The 26,862-nt window shown below is 48.2% G+C and overlaps 1 protein-coding gene across 12 annotated transcripts in view; it reads right to left on the bottom strand.

Annotated features, from left to right (window-relative positions):
• CUX1 (cut like homeobox 1) overlaps positions 1–26,862 on the bottom strand; it is a 346,720-nt gene that overhangs the window by 227,606 nt on the left and 92,252 nt on the right. For all 12 annotated transcript variants that reach the window (XM_084764549.1, XM_084764550.1, XM_084764551.1 and 9 more), the window contains exon 2: positions 22,740–22,850. In XM_084764549.1, the coding sequence (XP_084620675.1) occupies positions 22,740–22,850 (111 nt within the window). The remainder of the gene's footprint in view (positions 1–22,739; positions 22,851–26,862) is intronic.

Genomic DNA, 26,862 nt, shown 5'->3' with positions numbered 1-26,862 from the left:
GGGACCCAGCAGCTGGTTCCAGTGAACCAGAACAGCCTTAGTGCCAATGACAGTACCTGGGGCCACAGAGCTGAAGTCCCTGGGGATTTGGCAAGGGGAAAAAGGGGGGGTGGGGTGGGGGGGGGGAGACACCAAGAGAAGTCTCCCTTTTCATGAAAAAACCAGAAGACTTTAGTACTGAGAAGATCTCAGTGCAGAAGAGTGCCCACAACACACTCATGAGGACCAGAGTTCAGACGCTCAGCATCTGTGGGAAAAGCCTGCTGTGGCTGCACATGCACCTGTAACCTCAGGTCTACAGAGGACAAAGACAGGGCACTTTTGGGGGCTGGCTGATTGCCAGTCTAGATCAGGGTTCAGTGAGAGACACTGGCAGGGACTGATACAGCTGTCACCTGTCACCCTCCTCAGGATTCTGCACATGCACAGGTGTGTGGACTGGCCTTGAACTTGCTATGTCGCCATGGATGGCCTTTAACCATTATCCTCCTGTCTCCGAGGACTGGGATCACCTGGCTTGTGGTGCTGAAGATGAAAAACACGATTCCTAAGTCACTCTACAGACTGAGCTACACCCCCACCCCATGCCCTTCAACTTAGATGCCCACTTTTATTGCAGACCCTCAAGGCACTGGGCTGACTATGGGAATCTGACGTCTGCTGTGTATGGGGCACCGACCCAAATGTGATGCTCACTCCATCTGAGCAGACTTGAGTTTGCCTCTTAAGAGATGTTAATTGCAAATCATTTCAGAAAGTGCACAACAACTAATTGTCATTATAATACCAAGTTTACATAGCCAAAATAATGGACAAATATCACCATGTAATAGAATGGTACAAAAATGGTAATTTGACTATGGAAAGTTGGAACTTGCCATTTCAAATTAGCAGAAGCTGTGAAGTGGGCATTACTGACAATGTGAATATAGTAATTGGGGCTGATTTCTTGGCGCCTGGCCGAATCTGGCTGCTTGGCGTCCTGTGAGTTAATTATAGCTCTGTTAACAGAGCAGGGAACAGGGAACACTTGCAGTGACGGAGATAAACCCAGTGCAGGTCTCTACACACCGGGCTGGAAGTGAGGGTGCTGGCTAACCTAGGACCCACACAAGCAGCTCCTACCTTTAAAAAAGTGTAGCATGTGTGGTTTGGAGTAACAACTTCCAAGCTTCCAGAAGGCCTTACTAAGGCACTATCTGCTTTGCCAGCAGCAGGACACTGCTGTCGGTGACTAAAGGAGTCATTTCAGGCCACATCCAGAGATATTTTGCTTGTGGCTCTAAAGTTTCCTTAAGAAACAGTCCAGAAATCAAAATAGGTATTCCATCCAAACTAGTTCTGTGTTCAGACTGAGCCAATTAGTTCACAGAGGGTTTCTGAACCATCAGGCTGGTGAGAGTGGCTCCCGCCTGGGACTCCTAGTGCTTGCCTGGGAGGCTGAAGCAAGAGGATCACCACAAATTTAAGGCCAACCGAGGCAACAGCATAATACCCTGTTCTGAAACACGAGGGGAGGGGATATAGCTCAACTACGGACACACACAAAGCCTTGGCTTCCACCTTCAGCACCACCTGCGCACCTCAGGGTTAGGGGGTGACGGCAGAGGCCTGGAGGTTCAAGCTCATCCTCTACTACACCACAGGTCTCAAAAATGGGCAGGAAAGAGGGAGAAGTAAGGCAGAAGAGGAAGGGTGCCCGGTCTCTCCTGGGGCTAAGCTGAGGTTTGACTGTATACCTGGAGCTCAGAGCCAGCGTTCTTCCCATCCCCAAGTCTGTCATCTCTTGACATGCCATCATGTCTCCACACTCCCAAGACTTTGTTCTAAAGCCCCTGAGGATGTACCCAGCATCCACGTGGGCTGGACAGAGGGATACTCTCAAGCTTGCATAAAGCCTGGGATAGAAAGATGATTGCAGAGTGAAGTCAGCCAAATTTTAAACCGGGCACCAACATATCGAGCCCCATGTTAGCATTGCCCACCTCTGCTCTCTTCTAAACCCAAAGACTTCCTGGGGCTTCCTTCATTCTGTGCCCTCTTCTTAGCCCACAATTTCATTGGTATCTCCTTTCAAGCTCTGTCCTCTTGGCCACAGGTACTGGGAGCCATCTAGACCTCATTCTTCAATAAGCCAGTGCCTCCTGTGGACTGTGGCACTACACTGTGCAGGGCCCCGAGACATGTTCATGTTCTGGAGCAAGGCTCAGCCTAGAATCCGCACATCCTCCCAGCCTGTAACCCTGTGTACTCTACGCCTCTCCTACCCTCCAGATGCAGTCCCTTGGGCAAGTCAGGCTCCTAGACATCCCGCTTTCACTCAGAACCTATCCGGGATGCCTGGCATTGATCCTGGCAGAGAGGGAATTCCTGTTCAACACAGTTTCCAAAAGTCCCTGTAAATAAACATGAAGGAACTCCTAACCACAACTGACAAAAGCCAGTGAACAGGGAATTCAGTGACAACTGAGATACATGTATCAGGAACTATTTCTTCCCTTCCCGACAATAACTCATGAGCTGAGTTCAGCAGTCCTGGGGTTTGGACAGTGCAGTGATATCTTCTATTCTCATGTCTGGGCATCTGGGCTTAGCTCAGAGTATCAGAAACAGCAGGTTATGGCCAAGCCTTCCTCACTAGGACCATGACCACATACCTTGAGATCCTGAGACCTTTAAAGGAGAGTAGGGGGCATGAGGGCACACTGACTTTCCCAGCACCAAACTAGGCACCCCATATGCCTGGGACACCTGCAGAGTCTTATGTACTGGGCTGGGGGAGCCTAAAGACAGAGAGAGGGTCTACACAACAAAAGCAAGAGCTAGGGGTACAGCTCAGCGGTGGAGTACCTGCCTTCTAGGCAAATGTTCTACCACTGAGCTATACTTCTAGCCCTTTGCTGGCTGATTCTAGGCAAGTAAACTGCTACTGAGGTACAAGCCCAGCCTTCTCTAAGCTGTATTTATAATAGGCTCTCACTGAGTTGCCCAGGCAGGCCTTGAACTCTTAAGCCTCCTGCCTCAGTAGTTAGGATTATAGGCCAGTATCATCTGTCTCAAGCTGGGTGTACTGGTACATACTGTAACCTCACTAACCTCAGCACTTGCAAGGGAGAGGCAGGAGGATCAGGAGATCAAGGTTAGCTTTGGCTACATGGAAAGTTCTGGCTAGGCAGGGTTATATAAAACCTTGTCTTTAAAAAAGAGTAAATTACATTCAGACCCTAGAATACAATTAATGCCATTTTCATAAGTAAACCCTCATAGGAAAAGACACTGTATAGACTTAGTTCTGTTACTTCCGGCAGGATTATTCCTCTTGTTCTAGGTGGGGCTGAGCCTGAGTCCTTACTGTGTCTCCTGCTTATCACCCTTGACACTAAATAGCACCCACTTGAACGAGACCATCAAGGCTGGCTCAGTGGGTGCGCAGGGAAGGACTGGGCAGCCAAATGAGCACAGAGAAAGAGCTACTGCTGGCTTGGTTGGGCATGAGGGGCTCACCTTACTTCCTCAGTGTGAGCCCTTATGAAGATGAGGAGAAAGGCCTCCATCAGGCACCTCCATGCAGAATATGATGCCACAGTGAAGATGGATGTGACTTCATCATTCATCACGGCCAGTTGTAGGAAGAGCAGATTCCCAGCTGGGCTGAATGGGGCGTGGATCAGCTAAGGTGACCCACCAGCAGCCAGTGAAGCATGGCTGTGTCCCCCCAGAGCACCCTCTATGCTGGGAACTGAGGGCTGGAGGAGAAGATGCACTAGGGGAGCAGGGGTCCACAGGGCATCAGCTCCTTTTGACTTGAGGGGATGGTGGTACTGTTCCATGATGGTTCTGCTCTACAAAAGGCTTTGGCTCCCCAAAGGAAGACAAGGATGGGAAAGCCCCCAAGCAAGTGCCCTGGAGGGAGGCACGCTGCTCACTTTCTGCCCAAACACAGGAGGCTGGCAGGGGCTGGGGGGCGACAGCGTGTCTCCTTTCTACAGCCAGCTAGTTGGGGTGGGAATGGGGTGGAGCTACCGTTGAAGTGCACTTTGTCTGAAATAACACTGAGGACTAGGTGTCAGCAAAACACACACCTGCAGAGACTGGGCCTCTGAGAATGAGAAGTCAAAAAAACGTTTGTTCCGTTTCACTTGTTCTGTGAAAGCAAATCTATGCCCCAGTGTCTCCACATAACAGACAGCCGGTCTCCCCGCTGGGAATGTTACTGTGCTGGCCCTGATGCTCCACCCTGCCTGCTTTGGGAGTAGTCTTTTTCTCCCTGAGTCATACTTTTCTGGACACCTTCCAGCCCTCAAGCTAAACCTGTAATACCCTAAAAAGGTAGATGAGCGGTGCTTCTAGGATTTAAAGTCTTTCTCCACCTACTGGAACAGAAGTTGGGGATGTTTCTACCCTAACGAATACAAAAACAGACCCAGGAGACGATGTACTGGCATGTTTGATAATTTTCTGTAAAAACAGTGTGTTGGGGGTGGGGTGGTAGGAGAGAACCCTTTCCCATGTCTGCAGTTTAACAAGCTGTTCCTAGTGCTCTCTGTTCTTTTAAGGCTTGCAAGCACCTCTGGAACTTAGCCATGCAAATACCTCTCAGAATCCATAGATACATCTGCAAACTTCAGAGGGGTAATTTAAAGTATAGAATTTGGGCTAGCAGGCTGGCTCAACCTGTAAAGGGGCTGGGTCTGACTCTCGGGACTCACATGGCAGCACAGTAGAAGGAAAGAACCGGCTGCTCCAAGTTGTCTGACATCCACAAGCACACTACAGCAAGCACATACACACACACACAAACACAAACACAAACACAACACACACACACAGTGAATGTAACAAAAATACTTTTAAAAAATAAAATAAGGTGGGTGTGGTGGTGCATGCCTTTAATCCCAGTACTCTGGAGGTAGAGGTGGAGGCAGAGGCAGGTGGATCGCTGTGAGTTCCAGGCTAGCCTGGTCTACAAAGCGCATCCAGGACAGTCAAGGTTACACAGAGAAACCCTGTCTCGAAAAACCAAAAAATAAATAATAAATTAAAAAATAAAATAAATAAAAATGCAAAATTCCCCCCAAAATGTATCTGGGGGCTGGGAGTAGGGCAGTGGTAGAATCAGAGTGGGAAAATCTTGCTAAAACCTACATTTGGTACCCAGCACCTATATAAAAACCTGGATGTGGTGGGCACACCTATAATCCCAGTGCCAGGAAGGCAGAGACAGGCAGACTCCTAGGCTTGATGATCTGGCTGAAACAGGGAGCTCCAGATTTAGTGAGAAGAAACCTTATTTCAAAAAACAAGGTAGAAAGCAATTGAGAGAAAACTGACATCAACTTCTGACCTCCACATACACTTATATAGGAACACATATATAAGCCAGCACCATACACACGCACGCACACACGCACACGCACACACACACACACCGTCTTTCTTGTAGTCCATCTTTTAATATGCCTCCAGAAACTGTAAGAAAAGCCCTATACTCTCCAGAGAACCCACCCACCTCTGCCGCAGGACACACACAGGAGGTGTCCCAGGGCAGAAAGGAAGGCCAACTCATGCAGGTTTGGGGACAAACATAGAATGGCACTACATATTCACTTGTTCTTCCTTCAAGTATAAAACTACAATAGGAGCGGGAGGAGGGAGGCTCCCTGGGGCATTTGGGTCTCCCTCCCATGAGTCAGAGAGAGGGCCAGTCCTAGAGCCTGTCAGAGGCTGAGGCTCCACTGGGCCTCAGACTGATAGGAACAAGCTGCCCCTGCTGGCTGCTTCCATGGAAACGAGGTCAGGCTGGCAATAACAAGACCTGGCTTTAAAAGAGCCACCTGCCTCCAGGAAGCCCGGCACACTGCCCTTTCCCTCCTGACTTTTCAAATCTGCAGTATGAAAACAAAGCAGGGGGAGCTGGTGACCAGGAGAGATATTGGACCCTTCCAGATGAGTCCTGGCCCACTAACAAGATTGGCTGGCTGTGTGGCTCTGGGCAAGCCATTATCCCACTCTGAGTACAAGTCTGCTCTTGAGGGACAGAACAAGGTGGGCTACTCATGCTGAAGCAGCTAGGACCGCTTTCTCTAGTCAGGAGCACTCTTGAGCAGGTAGGGGGTGGATCAATCCAGAAATATATGGCTAATGGCATTCAGCAAGCCCCAAGTGCACATGGCCCATCAATGCGATGATCTGAGGTATCCCAACCTTCCCAGAGCTCAAAAGCTCAAGAGGAAACACACGCAGGAGCCTTGTGAGTGGAGGGATTCAGTGGGGATAGAGGGACAGGCAAGAGGTGATCTAAGGACACAGCAAGCAGAGGGCCTAGTTTCACAGCAGCTATGCTCCTCCTCTGCCCTGTCCCCGCTGGAGCAGGGAGAGTACCTAGCCTGTCCCTGGGTCATCTCCTCCTCAGCACACAAAAAGAGAAACAAATCAGCTTTCCCCACACGAAATCCTCATCCTGTTTGAAAACCGCTCACATGCAGAGTGAGGATACTTGAGCCTGGCCCACCACTAGCCTGTCGGGTCACTAAACAGGGTGAGGATACGTGGCTTTAACCATGCGTGTGGGGGCGGGGTGGGGGAGTTGCCAGGGGAGGATGGAGGATGCAGATTCAGAGATAAGCCCAATTTGACTCATCATTCCCTGCGAGCAGGGTGGCTCGGTTGCCACCAAACCTGAAGACCTACATGGTAGAAGGAGTGCGCTGACTGACCCCCACACCTGAGCTCTGGTACATGTGTGCTCCCCTCCAATACCCTCAAACACACACATTTTTTGAATGTAAAATATCACTCCCCTTAGCTGGGCATGATGGTGCACACACACATCTATAACTGAAGCACTCAGGAAGCCGAGGCAGGAGGATAGTAAGTTCCAGACTAGCCTGGCTTACACAGTGGGAATTCTAAAGTGTTCTACTGCTAAACCACGCCCCCACCCCCTCTCTGCCAGATTCCAAGCAAGTGCTGTATCATTAAGCTATATCCCCAGCCCCTAGGGCTCATTACTAACACAGCAGATCACCCCGCCCACTTCTCTGTGGGTAGCAGCAGCAGCCAACCCGGATACTGACTAGGTAGTGCCTAGCCAGGCTGCCTCCATCTGTAGGTCCAGTGTGTCCCTGCCCCCCCTCCCTGTGCTCTCCACCCCCCCTGCCACCCCCCTTCCATCACTTAGATGTCCTCACCACTGTACTTGCTAGCCTGTCACACACACACACACAGCCTCTTTCTTCCCCCAGAGCGATGCCCAATGCTTGCTCTTCTCCTTGTAAAGGGTACACAGCAAATCCTGCTGTACTTTGGCCATGGCTGACTTGAAGAAAACCACCAGTTTGCTTTGGAAAAGAACTAGTAGGGAAAGCTGGAAGGAGTCTTCGGTCGATAAACACCTCCGGCTTCCCTCCTCCTGCCTCTGGCTCAGCACTTTCCCTGCTGGAAACACTTTCTGGGACATGACTACAATCTGAAGAACGGGGAACCAGAGGCCTGGGGACAGGGAGCAAACAGAGAGTGAGCAGAAGGTGCATTAGCAGCAGGAAGAAACTGTCCTGGGCAGCCTGGGCACACAGTTGAGACAGACTTGGGGAGCCCTGCACCTTGCCATGAATAAATAGTAAATACTAGCCCCCTGAAGCTCCTAAAAAAGATGCATCTTGAATTCAAATGAACATTTTCCAGGTAGTGCAGCCAGAATAAACACCGCCATTGATCCCATAACAAGGAAAACCAAGTACTTTCAGAAGAAAGTCAACACCAGGAAGCTGAGGCAGGAGCATGGCAAGTACAAAGCTACATGGGAAGATCCTGTCTCAGAAAACAAAACAGGGCAGGGGACAGGGCAGTGGGTAAAGAGAGAGCTACAAAGGCATGGGGCTCTGAGCTCAATCCTAGAACTCACATACAGCGAGGTGTGGCAGCACACATCTGGAATCCCAACATCCCTAAGGCAAGATGGGAGACAGGAGAAGCTCCAGGAAGGATGGGACCAGCCTGTTCTATGCAGAGTTAAATAACAAAGACCCCACCTAACACCTGAGGATGTCCTCTAAACTCTGTACTTGAACATGAATATTTAGACACACATACATGCATGTGTACATACATAGACACGTATGTACACATACACACACACACACACACACACACACACACACACACACAAATTCAGTGAGGAGTGTGTTGACATACACTTGTAATCACAGCACTAGATTGGTAGAAAGACCAAGAATTCAAGGATACCTTGGGCTACATAGCAAGGTTAAGCCCAGCCTGAGCTATATGCTGAGATCCTGTGTATTAAAAGTCAGCACAATCAAGCCTTTAATTCAACCCCCAGAATTGCAAAACAAACCAAAACAAGTCACAGTGCAGAAAAACCAAATAAGCTATTATTAAAATAAACAAAACTGTCAGTTCTTCTAATCCCTAACTTTGGCGGTAGGAAGTCAGAGGCAGACTTTCCAATTGGTATCTGACCTGTCATGCAGCCTGACTTGTAGGTAGGTCCTAGGGACCAGGTTACACTCTGAATGTGCCTGACACAGGTCCACTATTGGTTAGGTGGTTTGGTTTTGTTTCCTTGAGATGGAGTCTTACCTAGGCTAACCTGGAGTTCTCCATCCTCCTGCCTCAGCCTCCCAAGTGCAGTGATGGCAAGTATGCACCACAGAGCAAGCTAGGAGAATCTCGAGAACAACTGAGCATATTTGTTTTTCAGAGTGAAGAGGCCATGGCTTCTTAGTGAAGGTTCCTTAGGCAAGAGCCTAAACAGGAATTATCGTGCTCTGAATCGCCCTGTGATCTCAGTGGCTGAGGGGCAGGCTAGATATGAAAACAGCATTAACCAGCCAAGGGAGTAGGAGACTTCCTCAACAAACCATAAATGGCTTTTTAATGACCCTTAAGTTACTCTTAAAACTTTTTACACACAAAAAAGGGCAGGGTGGTGGTGGTGGTTGTTATTGTTGTTGGGCAGGGTGGTGGTTGCTATTGTTGTTGTTATTATTATTATTATTCAAAGCAGTAAAACTCTAAAGTTTCTCTAAGTTATCATTTGGAGACATCATGTTTTGGGGTTTGGTTTTGTTTTCCAGTGCTGAGGATGGACCTTCTGGCAAGGCAGGCGCCCTACTGTGGAGCTGCGCCTTCAGCCCCTAACTGAGGGATTCCAGGCAGCAGCTCTACCACTAAGCAGCGTCCAGAGCTCCTCACTGAGGGATTCTAAGGCAAATGATCTGCTGAGCTATGTCCTCAGGCCATAATGGTTATTTTCCAATGCTTGGTTAAAAATTACAAAGTCTCAGCTGGAGTCAGATGGTGCATGCCTCCGATCCCAGCACTCAGGAGGCAGAGGCAGGAGGACAAAGAATTCAAGGTCGTCTTTGGATTCCTTAGGAATTTGAGTCCAGAATGTGCTCTGTGAGAGGAAGGGAGGAAGGGAAGGAGGCGGGGAAGGGAGGGAGGGAGGGAGGAAGGAAGGAAGGGAGGGAAGGAGGGAGGACAAGAAGGGGAGCAGGAGAGGGGGATGGAAGGAGAGAGGAAGGAAGGTAGGAAGGAAAAACATGAAGGAAGAGAAGAAAGGATCAAAAAGGAGAAGGAAGAAAGAAAAAAGGGAGAAAGGAAGGCAGGCAGGGAGAGAGGAAAAAGGAGAGAAAGAAAAGGAGTGAAATGTTTTGAAGGTCAGCCACAATTATATGAACAAATCTTGAACATTTCTATTTGTTTAGAACTCAGACATGCACCACGCATGCGCACACCAGTGGGCGGAGTCGATGAATGGGTACATTCACCTTCACTTTGTAAGTGATGCTGTCACCCACTGTTAACTTTTAAAACTGCTAAATGAGAGCTTCTTCTTTCTTTTCCTTGTGGGGACTGAGGAGGAAACTTGGGGCCTCACTAAAGCTAGTGTCCTACCCTGGCCCTTCTTTTAAAAAGAACACTGTAGTCAGCCTTACTGAGTTCCCCAGTCCAGCCCTGAAAGCTTCCTCTGCCGCCTCAGTTTCCAAGTAGCTTCAGTATCACCATGTCTAACTAGAGATACAGATTTTTCTTATTAGTGGGGGGAGGGGAGGTGCCAGAGCACATGTTCCAAGGTCCACTTCGGTCTGGTGGTTGAATTTAATTTGTTAGGCTTATATGGAACATATTTTACCTGCCCAACCATCCTCCTGGTCCAGATTTCTAATCTTCTATTCAAAGCGAAGCTTATTGAACATTATATTATCAGTACAGTCATAATGTCAAAATCATTCTCTTTTGACAATTTTAATTTTAAAAGAAAGACAATCATAAAGTCCATCAAGAAGCTCATAACAGTTGATAGTATAAGAATATGGCTTGAGATTGGAAAACGCACACACCCAGCTCCAAATTATCATTATTTCTTAAAATCCTTAAAATTCGGGGCTAAGGAGATGGCTCATCAGACGCAGGCCCTTGACAGCCAAGTCTGATGCCCTGAATTCACTCCCCAGAATCCACAGTGAAAGGAAGACACACTCTCAGGAGGTTGTCATGTGACCCCCACATGCATGCTGTGGCATGTGTGCACACGAATAATATATTCAATTATATAAGTACCCAGCTCATTTTAAAACAAGAAACTAAACTAAAATGTCCACTTAAGTATAAATACAAAGGCTCTGTATCTTTTTTCAGTGCCCCCAGAACCTCTAGAACAACGCCTGCCAACTAAAACACCTACTATGAATTTAGTAATGGGTTACGCAAACATAAATTACAAGGCCAGACATTTTAAAAGGGAAAAAAGGTGATTTATTGACGCGCTGGAGACACGGCAGGATAGAAGCACTATTTCAATTTTCCACACAGTCCTCAACGCTGCAGATGTGCTAATGCAAAAAGAATTTCAGAGTGAAATGGCTCTCAGCTCCCCGGTTCCTTCCATATCAATTCCTTTACTTAAAAAGGCTGGCTGGCACTTCCACACTTACATTCAAGACAATGAATACATGCTCAAGCGCTTCTATCTGGCTATAAGTACAAATGGATTTGTTCAGAGGAGGGAGGGAGGGAGGGAGGGAGGAAGGGAAGGAGGGAAGGAAGGAGAGAGAGAGAGAGACAGAGAGACAGACAGAGAGAGAGACAGAGAGACAGAGACAGAGAGAGAGAGAGATTGAGATTCGTTTTCAAAATCTTCTTTGAGCAAAAAGAGAGTGCGACTCCCTTCATGGTTATCTTCAGCTGGAAGGAGCGCCCCTACATGCTCTGGCCTTCACTTGTCACTCTGACCTGCCCTGATCCTGTTTGGCCTCCCTTCTGGATCCTCAAATACATATTCACTGATCACTTCTGGCTTCATGTACTAGGAGAAACAGTATTTTCTTTCACAAAGCAAACCTTTAAATCATAAGCAAAAAGTAAGGGGGAGATGGGACCCACATGATAGAAGGAGAGAGCTGATGCTTACAAGCTGTTCTCTGACCTCCACACACACGTCATGGTGTGCGTGCGTGCATGTACATACACAGAGAAATTTTAAAATGTAAAAAATAGGTCAAATGCTGTCTGTGGGATGTTTATATACAAATTAAATAAGAATATTCTTCTCTTCAGCTTTTATTTCAAGGCAATACACACACTTCTCTGTCTAGGTCATGGGAATTGAATAGGGCCGAGCACACATTACACATGGGAGAAATCTTCGTGTTTCATCGCTTAGCCAGCGGCTGACAGCTTCACAAATGGCTGTCTTGCCAGACACACACACACACAAAAAGGCTAACTGAGCTTCTCCCCAGGAGCTCGAAAATAGCCCACAATGAAGTGTGTTTTAAATTACAGAAGTGCATCTCTGTGCTGCTGCCACACGCACACATACATGCGAGTATGTGCTGTATGGTTCTCAGATCTTTTGATTATGTGAACACACCTGACCTCAGGGAAGCAGGCTCTGCCCAGCCCCATATTTCACACAAACCAAACAGCCAATAGACAGTAATGGCTCTCAGCTACTGATGACCTGGACCAAAGATGAAGAGACACTCCATCTTCCTCAGGAAACTGTCAGTGGTAGTAGGCTTGGAGCTGACCTTTCGCCCTGTCTTAATCACAGCCACCTATGATAACAGAGTGGGGTTTATTTTTATGCTCAGCTCCAGATGAAAATGATCAATCCTTCAATTCTGACTACTTTGTATCTGCACATTGAGCCGCGTAAGTTTTCACGAGTCCCTTGGGCCCTACATGGAATTAAAATCACCCAAGACTATGATCTACAGTAACACTATCAAAACGCTGAATACTCCAAATCTCCAAATTAAATGAAATCCCAATTAAAAAACCATTTAAATTTTCATTTAAAAAGTAGGAATTTTCAGAGCCAGGCACTGTGGTCACACAGACCTGTATCATTTCAGCTACTTGAGAGGCTGAGGCAGGAGATTTGCAAGTTCAAAGTCAGCGTCGCTGCAGAGTTAGCCTCAGCAACTTAGTGAGAAGTAGCTGAGCAACAGGGTACTTCCCAAGCATGCTTGTGTTCAACCCAGAAGACGGAAGAAACAGAACTGGGGGCCGGAGAGGCTGGGGACTTAGCTCAGTGGTAGAGTACTCAGCTAGTATCCTGTCCCCAGCACCAAAAAGAAAATGAATAAGGCTTTACAAATGAACCGGGAAGAAGATTCTGTAAGCTCCACAGCAGAATGAAGACCAAGACACAGTGCACATGGCGTTGAAGAACGATGGGCAGGGGACTCCTGTGAGAGAGAGCAGACCCACCTATGACATGGAGAGCAGACCCACCTATGACATGGAGAGCAGACCCACCTATGACATGGAGAGCAGACCCACCTATGACATGAAACACTGGAAGAATCCAAACAGTATCCGGCTGGGACAGTCCAGGGGCATGAAGAATGTGGTGGCTGATAAAGGACAAAGAAGTCGGATCAACTCACTTGGTTACTGGTTGTGGGAGGGACAGGGGGCTCTAAATACAAGAAGAGAAACTGCGGCCCTGCCTACCAACAATCACAGGAGAATGGCTAGGCCTGGGACAGAAAGCAAAAGCCAGCATTACAGAAACAAAGAGCCCAGGAGGTGGCTGGTGACATCTATACAGGAGAGATCCAGAGCAGCTGGGGGGTGTCAGCTGGGGGGCATAGCTCAGCTGGGGGGTGTAGCTCAGCTGGGGGGCGTAGCTCAGCTGGTAGGGCACCTGCCTAAGAAGTGCTTAGTTCCAGGGCCTGTAGCACAGAAGCAGGCGTGGCAGTGTACGCCTGTAATCTCAACACTCGGGATGTCCTTAAGGCAAACTCTCCAGAGAATTCAGACTGGAAAACATCAGGACCCCCTACTCATGGGTATGGCATGACAGCAAAGAGTCCAATAGGAGAAATGAGCAAAAGATGTTAACAGGAAAGACGGAGAGGAAACTGTGAGCGGGGCACTCACAGCACAAGGCAGTTTGCGAGTCAAGAGAAAGAAGAAAATCTAAAGTACACTCCTCTAATGAGTACAGCTCAGCTAATGGAGAAAACCAGCCAGGTACTGTTAGGTGAAAAGGGTTTCAGAGGAGAAATACACACATTCTGTACCTGTAGGAACGCAGTGCTCCCACAGTGTAACACAGAAGCTGGGGAGGGAAGAACTGGCCCCACCAGCCCCAAAGCAGGGTCTCCTTGCAATAGTTGAGCTGTCAAGTCAGAGGCACTATCCAAGTATGCTTGGTAATAGACCTTCTTTACAGCGCCCTGCATGCGGTCAGCACAAGATTACAGCAGGGCTGCAAAGGGACTGGCGGGCTAACCTTCAAATGTCAAGTGGGGGGCAAAGGGATGTGCAGATAATGCCATAAGGAGGAGTTCCAACTCTCCCCTAAATATCCAGGGAAGTTTATGTGCTTGGAAGCAGGCAGGGAAGGGTGGTGGCGTAGGGCCAGGAAGCCTCAGCAGCAAGAGGAGGCTCTGGAGAGCCATCCCACAAGGCAGCTGGCTCTGTGCACCCGGAAGGTGACTGTGGGCTGCGAGACTGTGGAAGCACTCCCCAGGGACCCACGCTGGCATGGACCTATGGAGGCTTGCCTACATGTGCAGCCTCTTGCTAGCTTTACCGATTTGAGTAGGACACACAAAGCAAGTTAATTTCTTTTCTGGGTCTTAAGTTTTCTCTGCCCCAGTCGAACATTGTACCTATTGCAGAGGCACATACTAAAGAGTGGGTGTGGATGGGCATACTGGACACAAACTACAATCCCAGCACTGGGTGATAGAGGCAGGTTAGGAGTTCAAGGTCATCCTTGGCCACACAGTGAGTTTGAGGCCAACCTGCGCTACATGAGACCCTGTCTTTTTAAAAAAGCATTTGGAAAAGAGCTATATGAACAGATCGCCCCTATTAAATGTCAACTGCTATTAGAAGCTGTCCCTGCCATATCCCTCAAGTTACCAGGAACCAGAATGTACACTCTCTCTGGTAAACTCACGCTTTTCACACCTAACAGGATCTCTGCAGAGATCTCTGGATGCATGCATTCTGGAAAAGGAAAGGCCCAAAGAGAGCCTGCCATGAATGTTACGGAGCAAAACAGGCAGGGATGAAGAGAGCTGCAGAGAGGGCCAGGCAGCAGACGCTGGTGTGGTTCTGGCGGAGGTAAATATCACAGATACATGCCCTGATAAAAGCTGTCGAATGAAAGATGATGGGGTTCCATCAGGCTGCAAACCAAGTCAGCAGTAGCGCTAGACTGTCCCCCAAAGGGTCCATTTTGATGCAACTCAGGTTTGAAAGTTAAGATCAAAAGCCAATACTAGCCAATAGTTAGCAATCCACTGTGATCCAAACATCCTACCGTCCCACACACTTATAGGTGGGACAGACCTACAACCCTGGGCACGTGGAATGCTGAGGATGGGGACTGCAGGGTCAAGGCTAGCCTGAGCTATATTCCAAGACTTTGCTTCGGAATGAAAATTTGAAAGGAGAGACATACCTCAGAGGTAGAACACTTGCTCAGAATTTCCCCAGCAAGGAGCTGGGTGTGTGACTCATGAGTATGCAGCTTGCCTAGATCCTCCAGTGAGGGACTGGGGCTGTGACATAGTGATGGAGTTTGCCTAGCACCCAGGAAGCCCTATGTTTCATCTTTAAAAGAAAGAAGATAAAACAGAATCTACTCCTGAGCTCAATGTCTTTCTCTCTAAACAGTGCTCATCACAAACACACAGCTTCAATGACTTTGCCACACCATTCAGGAAGCAGTTCAACCTAGCATCTGGACCATCAGTCCCATTTCTCCATGGGAACATGGAAGCTCACAGAGGTCACCATCAAAACTCTAGCCCATGTAAATCTCTTTACAACCCTTTCCTTTTCACAGCTGTTAAATGCTCAGATAATTTGCCCATGATGCTTAAAATAGCTCTCTAGAAATGCCAGACACTCAGAGGAAGCGACACACAGCTCAGGAAGGAAGAGGCTGTCGGTTCTAAGGACTCTTCAGAGAGCTGGGGCCTCATCTGTTGTTCACATAAAGAGTGTATGGTATGGTGGGGTCACTGGGGGCCCTGCTGTCCACTGTCCTCAAGCAGGCACAAGAGAGACACTGAGAGATTAACTCTGCATGGACCGCCTAGGAATTCATCCAGTGCTGGCACTCGGGAGGTAGAGTTCTCCAACATCAATGCTCAGAAGCCGCCCCTGAGCTTCTGAAAGATGGGATTTGATGTGCTTCTGCTCAGCACAATTAAGCCTTTACTTACATCTGAAGGAACTGACAAACAATACACCTAAACTCACCAACAGCAGCCTCAGAGCCTCTGCTGATGGCTGTGTTTGTGTTTGGGGTTATGGATGCTACAAACGGGTGTGTTCATTCTTAGATTTTAAAATAATCTCTCAGCTCCTCAGGCGTCCTTACCTACTGCCCGTGTGCACTCACTACTGTATGATACTGTGGTTTTGGACTGCTTGATTTGTTTTGCTAGGCAGGTACTTTACCGCTATTTAATATTCCCAACCAGCGTATTCCTGAAACAGGTTCTCACCAAGTTTCCCAAACTAGTTTTGAAGTCCTAATTCTCTTGCCTCAACAGCTGCAGTGACTGTCACTTGAGCTATGGGCAGGGCTTTCTTTCAGTGTGACTACCAGAGCACCCCTAGCCAAACATCAGAAGCCTCAAATCAAACATGGTAGATTTCGAGATCTGTGGATTTTAGATCAGGAGTGTGCATCTGATAAAGGTATACAGAAATATTTCCAAATCCAAAAAAAAATCTCCCAAATCTGCACCACTTTCTGCCCCATACATAGAGGGTGAGAGTGGCTCAACTAGATTTTAGGAAAGGGGCACACAATCTGGAACAGTACGGAATCTTGCTCAGGGTCAAAAGCCCCTGGACATCTGCAACAACATGGTCTGGGAATAGACATTTATCTTCCAAGGCCCCTGGAACCAGACAGAGAATACTTGTGCAGATGGAAGGTCCCAGCAGCAGAACTCATAGTGTGTGGAAGGAAAGCCTGGACTAGCAGTGCCACCCATGTGTTGCACTGGACCCAGTGGACCCTCTGTTCTTCAGGACTACTTTGTACCCTCCCCAGCCTCCTGCAGGCTTTTTCTGGAACATGGTAGAATACTGTGGCTTGAGCTGCGCTAGGTCTTCTGGGCAACTTTTCCCCTGAGGTTTCCTCACAACTAAGAAAACTACTTCTTAAGTTTTTTGTACTGGTTGAACATGTTTAACTGGTAACAGTTAAATGCTTCCATTTAATTTTTAAGCTTTTTCTAGTTAAAATCTTATTGTATTGTAACTTTATGGTAGGTGATTCTAGAATGATTAAACACCCAGGGTGATTACTCAGGCTTTATAATTCTGCCAGATACTAGAGTGACCTCTTGACAAAGAAGCAAAAATGTGCACAGTGGCTTTATATAAAGAGCTTCGGAGGAAGCAAAAGCACTGAATTAAAAAGTTGCTTGCAGATTTCCCACAGCCCCACAGAGGGAAGAATTTATTTAAACTAATACTAGGCTACTCTGGGTAAATCAGTGAAACCCTGTCTCAAAATAAGAAGCAGGCTTCAGAGGAGTTAGTAAAGTGCTCTCTATGCAAGCATGAAGACTGAAGTTCGAAACCCTGAGCACCCACGCAAAACTCCAGGCATGTCTGCAGTCCCAGTGTCGTCAGAAAGCCACGAATCACAAGTGGAAGGGAGCTCAGACTCTCTAGAGCGGTACGGACAGGTCCTCAAACCCCCACAATGCATTCTTGCTGTGGCAGGGGTGCTCATGTCCCTAGCATGTGACTAGCTTGGAGCACTTCTAGACATTAATGCCCTTGCTGAGAGGCCCAAGTCTGTGAAGACATTGCTGGCCTACCTTCTCGCCTAAGACCCACGGGCAATGACATCAGGGACATCTGTGGGTTTCCAATGCAGTTGACTGAATTATGTTCAATGTGGAACATAAAAGTTAGATGCCATGTTTGCTTGATTGAATATGGAGGTTTTGGACTTAAAGGAGGGCTGAAATAAAAGTGAAAGTGGTGGCACACGCCCTTAACCCCAGCAGCAGGTAGATCTCTAAGTTTGAGGACAGCCTGGACTATAGAGTTAGTCCCAGGACAAAGAGGGCCACACAGAGAAAACCTGTCTGGGGAAGTGGGCAGTGAAACCTGACAGGCAAACTCAAGTCACAGCAGCCTTCTAGGTCTGGCAATGAAATGAAAGCAAGAGAAGTGCTAAGTGGCCAATAGCCACTCAGTCTCTCTCTCTCTCTCTCTCTCTCTCTCTCTCTCTCTCTCTCTCTCTCTCTCTCTCTCTCTCTCTCTCTCTCTCTCACACACACACACACACACACACATACACACTAACAATATCAGCATGCTGCTTGAAAGTTCAGAGTCATATGTGGCCTTCCTGAACCCCATCCGGTGATTGCGAGATCACCCTTACCTGAGCACCATGCGTCTCCCAGACCCCTTTACAGGCCAAGGTGGCCCACAAGGCTCCAGCCAGCTGGCTGCATGTGAACAAGATGTGCCCCACTGGAGTGGCTACTTTATTTTAAGTGACTCTCTTTTTCCAGGCTGAGTCATTTCTGCGTGGCTATAAAAGGCAGCCGAGCAGTGACTAAATGCACTTGGGTCCCAGCCATAGTTAAGTCTTACTACCCTCTACTCGGTCCTTCTGATTTGTATAACAGAGGGGTCTTTCTTTAGCCCAGGATGGCCTTAAACTCACAGCAACCCTCCTATCTCAGCCCCCAGAGTTCAGGGATTACAGACATGAGCCGCACTCCTGCTTCCTCTTTCTTCTGACTCCACTTCCCGTTCTAATACCTCACCTCTGCAAAAGGTTGAGAGGCAAGCATGCCGGGCCCATCGCTATGTCCATAACCTTGAAAACACTTCCTTCCTCCCAACAGACAAAAAGCAGAGGTCTCACCCCCACCCCTGCAGCCTACCTGCTGAAGCACAGAGCCATCAATGAGTCTAGTCTCCTTCTACCATGGTATAAGAATTCCTTCCACATCCGAGAAGAGACTGTCCCAAACCTAGCATTTTGAAGCCGCTGCACGGGAATACAAACATTACCAGGTATGTACCTGCAATCCTAGAGGTGGAAGCTGAAAAATCAGGAGTCTGAGGATAGCCTTGGTGACATCCTTAGTCCAAGACTAAGTGCACTATATAAGACCCTGTCAACAACAGGCTACGGATATAACTTTGTCAGTAGAGTGCTTGCCTGCCATGCACAGTCATCCCCATACCTCATAAGCCATCCAGATGCATGTAATCCTGGCACTCAAGGAAATGGAGGCAGGAGGTCCGGAAGCTCATGTTTGAAGTAAGTTTGAAGCAGTGTGGGCTCCATGAGAACTTGGGAAGGAAGGGAGGGAGGGAAGGACAAACGGAGACGGGAATGAGTGAATATAAATCAGAGAAGAGTCCAGGCCTAAGAGGTCACAGATAAGTTAAGATTCTGATCCGTGGAAAATGAAAGCCAGTTAACAACTGCTATGTTACAGTAGGTGCAGAGAGTAGTTCCTGCCACAATAGTGTATGCCAAGTCAGACTCCAGAGCTATGGGGGCTGTGGTCACTATACTGGACTCACCTGCCCAGGTTGAGGCAGTAAGGAGGGATGAATGCCGATCCCCTGGCCTAGCTGGGCCCCAGTGCTCAGGGCTGGGGCCGAACTCTTCTCCTGAAGACAGAGGCAGGGAAGGCCATATGTAAACAACACCATGGAACACACATGAGCACAGTGGGCTTGGCGTCCTCAGGAAACATGCTCCAGTGAACAAGACATACCACCATAAAAATGCACCGGGGGAATGGGAGATGGCTCATGGGGAAAGCACTTGCCACACAAGCTCCCCAGAACCCACATACTGCTGGATATGGCCACACACATCTGTATTCCCATGGTGAAACGGGAGGCAGAGACACAAGAATCCCTCGAAGGTTACAAGACAGCGACCCACTTGTAGGCAGCACAGAATAAACAACCCCTGTACCAAATAAGGTGGAAGGCGAGAACCACCAACCCTCAGGTTGTCCACACTCACGCCATGATGCATAGGAAGTGTGCACCTATACTCTATACACAGGAACACACACACACACACACACAGAGTGGGGGTAGGCCTCTAACGAGACTCAAAAAAGCAGAAGTGTTTATCTATATGGAAGGTTACTGAGCCATCTGTGGCTCATACAGAGAATACTGTCACATGGGCGTGTGTATGGTGCAAGGAAAGACTTCAGCAGAGGATGCCAGCTATGGGATCCCAGCACTCAGCTTGCCACATGGCCATGGTCTACTGCCTGGTGGAAGAGATAAGAAACTCTGAAGAACAGGGATAGGATTTCCTCCCCAGGACCTAACTGTCTGGCACATGGAAGGCGTTCCATAAATATCTGCAAAATGATTAACTGTCAGTACAAACTACCTCGGGGAGTATTTTAAACTGATAACTGTTAAATTAGATTTCTTTTTTTTTTTTTAAGTCCCCTAAGCTAGCTTTATGAAGCAAAGATCCACTGCATCTAAAGCATTCTATAGTGGTCTAAGCTAATACCAGTGTGTTTTATTTTATTTCACATTAGGTCAGGCTGAGCCCAGGACCTTGTGCATGGTAGGCAAGCTTTCCATCCCTGAGTGTTGTCCCCAGCTCCTCTCTGGGAGAGTCTAGGCAAGCACTCTACAGCACGCACGCGCACACACACACACATACACACACACACACTCACACACACACACAGGTCCCATTTTTACTTCCTATTTTAAGTCAGGGTCCCAGTAAATTGCTCATACTGGCCTTGAATTCACTCTTTACACCGGGCTGGCCTAGAACCAAAGATCCTACTGCCCCAGCTTCCTTCAATAGCTGCATGGCAAGTATGTGCCACCAGACTGGGCTTTGACGTAAAGACACACACTCTGTGGGTAGCAGGTGGCAGATATACAATTAGCCCACCACCGGTACATATAAACACACCCTATTATATACATGTGGCACGTGTCCTGATGTACACAGAAGCTCTATGAGCAGTGTCCTGGTACTACCTCTTTGGGGTGGGGGTGGGGTGGGGGGATAATGACATTTGAACTTTGGGTCTGTATATCTTTACCCCAAAACTTATGTAGTCATCAAGTCACCTGAAGCAAGGAGCAGGGGAAACATGAGGCTCTCATGTTGCTACCCACTGGCTGGGCTGCTCTCGCAGAAGGCTGGGATTCAGCTCCTAGCATCCACATAGTGGGTTGTAATACCTGTATCCCCAGCACTAGGGCATCCAGAGCCCTTTTCTGGCCTCCTCAGGCACCAGGCACACATGTAGAACACAGACATACATGAAGGCAAAACACCCATACACATAATATAGTACAGTTTAACGGTGGAAATTTATAAATAAAACCTGGTTTTTGAGATAATACCTGTTCTACTCAAAGAGCAGCTATTAACTCCATATGGAACGTGGGTAAAGGGCTATGATGGTTAAGGGCTTGCCATGCTTGTAATCCTGGATTCGATCCCCAGCACCAAGTAAAATAAGTGTGTAAGTGTATGCCCATAATCTCAGCACAGTTGGGAGCTGGGGGCAAGAGGATCAGAAATCCAACAACATTCTCAGCTACATACTGAAGTTTGGGCCAGCCTGGGTTTCACGAGATCCATTCTCAAAATTATGTATTTTTTTTAAAATTCCATAGGAAATAAAGCTTTCACAAGAAACTTTTTACTTACAAAGTAATTGCAATCTATATTAACTACAATTTTCAGATTAACAAAATATAACCAATACTGCTAAATGCCTATGAATTTACTGACCTAGTGACATAAGGCTACAATTTTAAAAGTTAAATGATTGCATGGTTTAATTATCAGAAATGACCAATGTCACAAAGATACCTAGATGTAACCTTACTGCTGCCAGACCCAAGCCTTCCACTTACCTGGGACTCCATACACATGACTACAGCTCCTTCCCTACTATGTGCCATCATAGACTCCCACCTCTCCCCGCTGTGCATCCCAGAGGACATTAACTGAACCCCCATCTCAGCTTTCATCTAAACTCTGGCCTTAACATCCTTTGAAGGTGTCTAATAGAAGATGCACACTTCAGTCAGTTGTGGTGATGCACTCAAGAGACTAAGGCAGGAGGATTGTGGGTCTGAGAGCTAGCCTAGGCTATACAGGGAGATGCTCTCTCAAACAATAAAAGCTTCTGGATTTCATCGGCGGCGGCGGCACATACACTTAAGATGGTGATGCACACCTTTACACCGTACACTTGAAAAGTGTGGGAAGGGCCAGACTGCATAAAAAAGAGAAGGCTGGCTGAGTGCCCGCATCAGCCTCTGTTTCCTGACTGTGGTATGGACCAGATGCCCTGAGCTCCTGCTGCCATGCCTTCCCCTCAGACTGCGAGCCTAAGTAAACCCTTCCTTTCTTAAGCAGCTCTCATCAGGCATTTTGTCATGGAAGTGAAAAGTCACTAATAGAACTCCCAACACATTCCTAAAAGAGAAGCCCAGACTCTAGAGAGTACATGCCCACTGCTCCAACAACCTGTGTAAGAAACACAGAGCTACAGCCAGGTGGTGGCGCACACCTATAATCACAGCACTCGGGAGGCAGAGCCAGGCGAATCACTGTGAGTTCAAGGCCAGCCTGATCTACAAAGCAAGTCCAGGACAGCCAGTGCTACACAGAGGAACTGTGATTCAAGAAAAAGAAAAGAAGGAAGAAAGGAAGGAAGGAAGGAAGGAAGGAAGGAAGGAAGGAAGGAAGGAAAAAAAACACCCCACAGAGGTACAACAAAGCCCATAGCAAAGGAAGTAAGATTTTACCAGAAATATTGGTGCAATGTCATCTTTGAACACACTGCTGCCTGGCATCATAGAAGCCAGCATGAAGCTCACTGGCCCACAATGGTCCTGAAAGACTTCAGTTCACACAATCCTGACCTGAGGCTAGAACAGAGCATGGGTCTGGCACGGCTCATGTGCCCAGCCTATGCAATGTGTGTACTTGGTATCAACAGATGTCTTACTGATTCTAACACCCTGCCCACTGCCGCAGCCCCCTGGCCTGCGTGGAGCACACACTCTGCCAGGGTGGGGCTGGAGGCATACACATAAGAAGCAGGCATCTTGCCATGCAACTTCTCTGGAGAACTAAGAAATATCTCAGTAAGTGCTGTAAAATTTCTCAGGCGTCACAGACCCCTTTTGAAGACTGTGACACGGTCCCAGCTCACCTCTGGAGTGTTCTTCTTGAATTCTCGGCTCTGCTCAATGAGCCGCTTTCTCGACTGTTCACTCTCATCTTGCCTGTTTGCCAATACTGTTGCGGTAGCATCAAGTTCTCTCTGTGGGGAGAGCCGGAAAGGAGAAGCAAGATTATAATTTGTAGTTTCTACCAGAAGGGGTCATGTGTCTATTGGGCTTGAACAAAGAGTAGAGACCCCTGGGAATTGATTCGTGGGCAGAAAGTAAGGCTCCTGGACAATGTTAGGGACCATAAGCACAATGCATTCCCCCAACACCAGTCCCGTAGACACTAACTGGAGACAGCAAACTTGCTCAGCACCAGTGAGGATTCCTGCCTGTGGTCACATACATAGAAAGGCTCCCTGCAGAACCACAGCTCTCCAGGCCATTCTCCTGAGTTCTGACCCTCTTGCCAACACAGCGTTTCCCCTAGTGGGACTCTACATGGCTGGCCTTCTGCAATGTGGACCTGAGACTCCAGGGAACAACAGCTAGTTTGTTTCCACTCACCAAATATTTCCTGGAAACTTAACTCTAGGCCAGGCATCCCAATTGGAACCATTAACCTATTAGTTTGCAAGAGGGACCGTTAAAAAGCAAATTCCAAGAATATCTATTTCCATTATCCTATAAGCTTTTCAGAGACACAGCTCACCAAGCACCCCACATGTCCTGGAGTCTGAGGACCCCCTGGGTAAGTCCCCAGAAGACTGGCCAGGTCTGAGCACTCTGCTCTGAACAGCAATCAGTCCCATACAGTGTCAAGGAACCTGTGCCCTAGCCCTGAAGACTCTGGGAGGAGATGCCATGAGGAGCTGCCCAGAGCAGCCCACAGCAGATGGGCCCAGGATGGAGCTCCAGGCTCACAGCAGGTACACAGGCCATGTGGCTGTCCACTGAATGGCCTGCTGTCTCCTGTGCTAAGTCAAGTAAATTCAGTTATTGAACAGACAGAGCAGAACGCTCTGTATGGCATTAGTGACTGTTATATGTGACTCCTCTGTCCACAGCAGGTCCCACCACCCTGCTTCTGGGAGAACTAAAGGGCCAGAAAAGCCACCAGAATCTACCCACGTCATGAGCCACCCACCCCCCAGACACGGTCTCATGTACCCCAGGGCAGCCTCAGACTCTGTAAAAAGCTGAAGATGACCTTGGATTCCTAATCCTACAGGCCTGAATTATGCCGTGCTAGGGGCAGAACCAAGGACTTCACACACTTTATATTAACTGAGGTATATCCCTAATCCCCAGAAACTTTACAAGTCTCAAGAGGAGGCGTGCAACTCACTTCCCCAGAGCTAGAGGCGCTCAAGTAACACTGGGGAAGGGTGCTTATAAGGGGGCTGGTGGGCAGTATAGGGTGTCTATCCCTCAGAAGACTTCCCCAGCTGCCTACCACCTGAGAGAGGCTGGGACAGGAAATGAAGTAAGCGGGACGTGCTGAGAATAACCTTTCCTTTCTGGTCCTCCTGCCTCCTCTTCTGGAGGACTGGAGCCACAGGCACGAGCTACCGCACTATGTGCCGTGAGAAGGAACCCTGGGCTTCCTGAGCACTAGGCTCTCTATGGACTGAACAACACTCCCAGCCTTCTGCTTCCTTTTTAGTGGCAACAACCCAGTGGGCCAGAAAGCCATCCTGGGTGACGCTTCCCTGGTACCATGATGGCATGGCTCCTGGCCAGCCAAGATGACAGAGAGCTGGAACAACCAACCAGCACACTGTCAACTTAGAAATCTCAAGACAGTTTAAATGTGGAGAGGGGAACTGTGAGGTGGGGAGAGGCCCTCATGCCACACTCTTTCCTTTAGTATTTCTTGGCATTCAAACAAATCCGGGGTGAGCAAATCCAAAGGAATACTGTGGGCTAGCATTCAAGAACAGATGTCAAAGCTACTGCAGAAAAGAGGGAAACACTGGGCGTTTTGATAGACCACATTTGAAAGTCATCCCAGAGAAGAGGAGGCAGGGGAAAAAGAGCAACCGCCACCAACGTAGGGAAGTGGGATGGAGAGAGAGGCAAGCAAGCAGCCACAGATAACGCAGAAGGCTTGCAAAAATATAAACAATCTGGCAAGAAGGAGGACTTGCACGGCTATATTTAAGCAGCAGAAGAAGTTATAACGGGAGACTTGGAGAAGGGCGGAAAAAAGCCAATATTGAAATATGACAGGAACGGGAGAAGTTGATGTTTCCTTCCAGACACACACACACACACACACACACACACACACACACACACACACACACACGCAACTTGGAGAAATGGAAAACCAGTGCTGGCTGCTTTTTCAACAGGGATCCTGCTGCCTGTCATGAAGAAGTCTGGGTCTCCAGCTATAGAACAAGCGGCATATCCTGGCTTCTTCAAGCCAGTGGGGTGTTGCATGCTGAGGGAACTTGAGGGGTTCCAGCCTTCCCAGTTAATGGGCACAACATTTTGGGGGATGAAGTAGGAGCAGAGGGTTGATGTGCATGGCGGCGTATCCCTGTAATCCCAACACTCAAGAGGTGGAGGCAGGAAGATCAGAAGTTCAAGGTCATTTCCAGCTTCATATCAAGTTTGAAAGCAGCCTAGTCTTCATGAGCCTATGGCTCAAAGAACTAAACAAAAAGCCAGTGATGTGGCTCAGTGTAGAGCTCTTGCCTAACACGAATGAAGCTCTGAGTTCAAACCCCAGGACTAAACTAACTAACTAAGGTTAGAAAGGAAGTCCAGTCAGTAAAGCAACTGACTTGTAAGCACAAGGCCCTGAGGTAGATCTCAACATCCACATAAAAGCCACGTGTAAGCCACCGTTAGAGAGGAAATGGAGGTCCCTGGAACTTACTGACCGTCCAGCTTACAAAACAACTCCCACTGCAAGGAGAAACTCTCAAGAAAGAATGAGAACGATGGAACCTGTGGGGTAGCAGCAGAGATTGTCTTCTGGCATCCACAGACATGTGTACAGAGAGGCAGTAAGATAAGGGTCAAACACACACACACACACACACACACACACACACACACACACACACAGACATGGGTCAGACTCCCATTTGTCCCTTCGATTCTGAGGCCTCTCCCCAGTCAGGTCAGGTAACTTGAGTGGACCAGGAGGCCTGTGAACAGGAACCCACCTCCAGCATTACAATTCAAAGCCAGCTCACCTAGGGCCACTTGCTGCTGGCAGTCAGGGACTCTATGGGGTTCCCTCACTCCTTTTCCCAACCTTGCAGACATATGTGAACCAACACAGGGAGCCAACACGGGTCTCCAAATTTAATACCACGTTGCCTCCTGCCACCAGAGAAACAGATTGACACAGTGAGCAAGAGACTGAGCCTTTCGCCAATGTGAGGAGCTTCCACTGCTCCAGATAGGACTGGTCACATTTTTAGGCTCAAAGCCTTAGACTGAATTGCTTCCCAAAAAATTTCAAACCCCACCAAATCTGGTGGTGGTGGTGGTGGTGGTGGTGGTGGTGGTGGTGGTGGTGGTGTGTGTGTGTGTCCACACATGGAGGAGGCCAGAGATTGATGGCAGGAACTTTCCTCAGTCACTCTTACCTCATTGTTTGAGACAGGGTCCCTCACTGAACCTGAAGCTCACAGATTCAGTGAGACTGGGTAGCTAATGAGCTCCAGGAATCCATCCACTGGATGGAGTGCAGACATGCACTGCTGTGCCTAGCTTTCATCATGGGCATTGAAGCGCCAAATTCAGGTCCTCATACTTTAGCATCACGAGCTTGACTGACTGGGCCCTCCCCCCGGCCCCCACCACATCCTTACAAAGGAGAAGACGACCTGCATTCTCAAACTCCAGAGACAACAAGGAGGGAGTAGACAGCTATAAAACGCAAGGCTAATACCGTTTTATTATCTACTGAGCCTGTCTATTCTCAAAGTGTCAACTACAATGACGTACCAATAAGAGAATCTAATGTGTTGAGAGGAAGGGGAGATGAGGGACCAAAATCCAGAATCATTAGCCCATGAGTCACAGGTCACATGGAAACAGGAACACAGACAATCCCCACATCTGATCGGCATTAAGATGCAAAAAAGGGAAAACCCTGGAACCAGCATAACTGCCTGTGAACAGCATTATTTGGCATAGCCA

This window comes from Acomys minous (assembly GCF_964271855.1).
Source record: "Acomys minous genome assembly, chromosome: 16".
Lineage (NCBI taxonomy): Eukaryota > Metazoa > Chordata > Mammalia > Rodentia > Muridae > Acomys > Acomys minous.
This window is presented reverse-complemented; position numbering and strand designations above follow the sequence as displayed.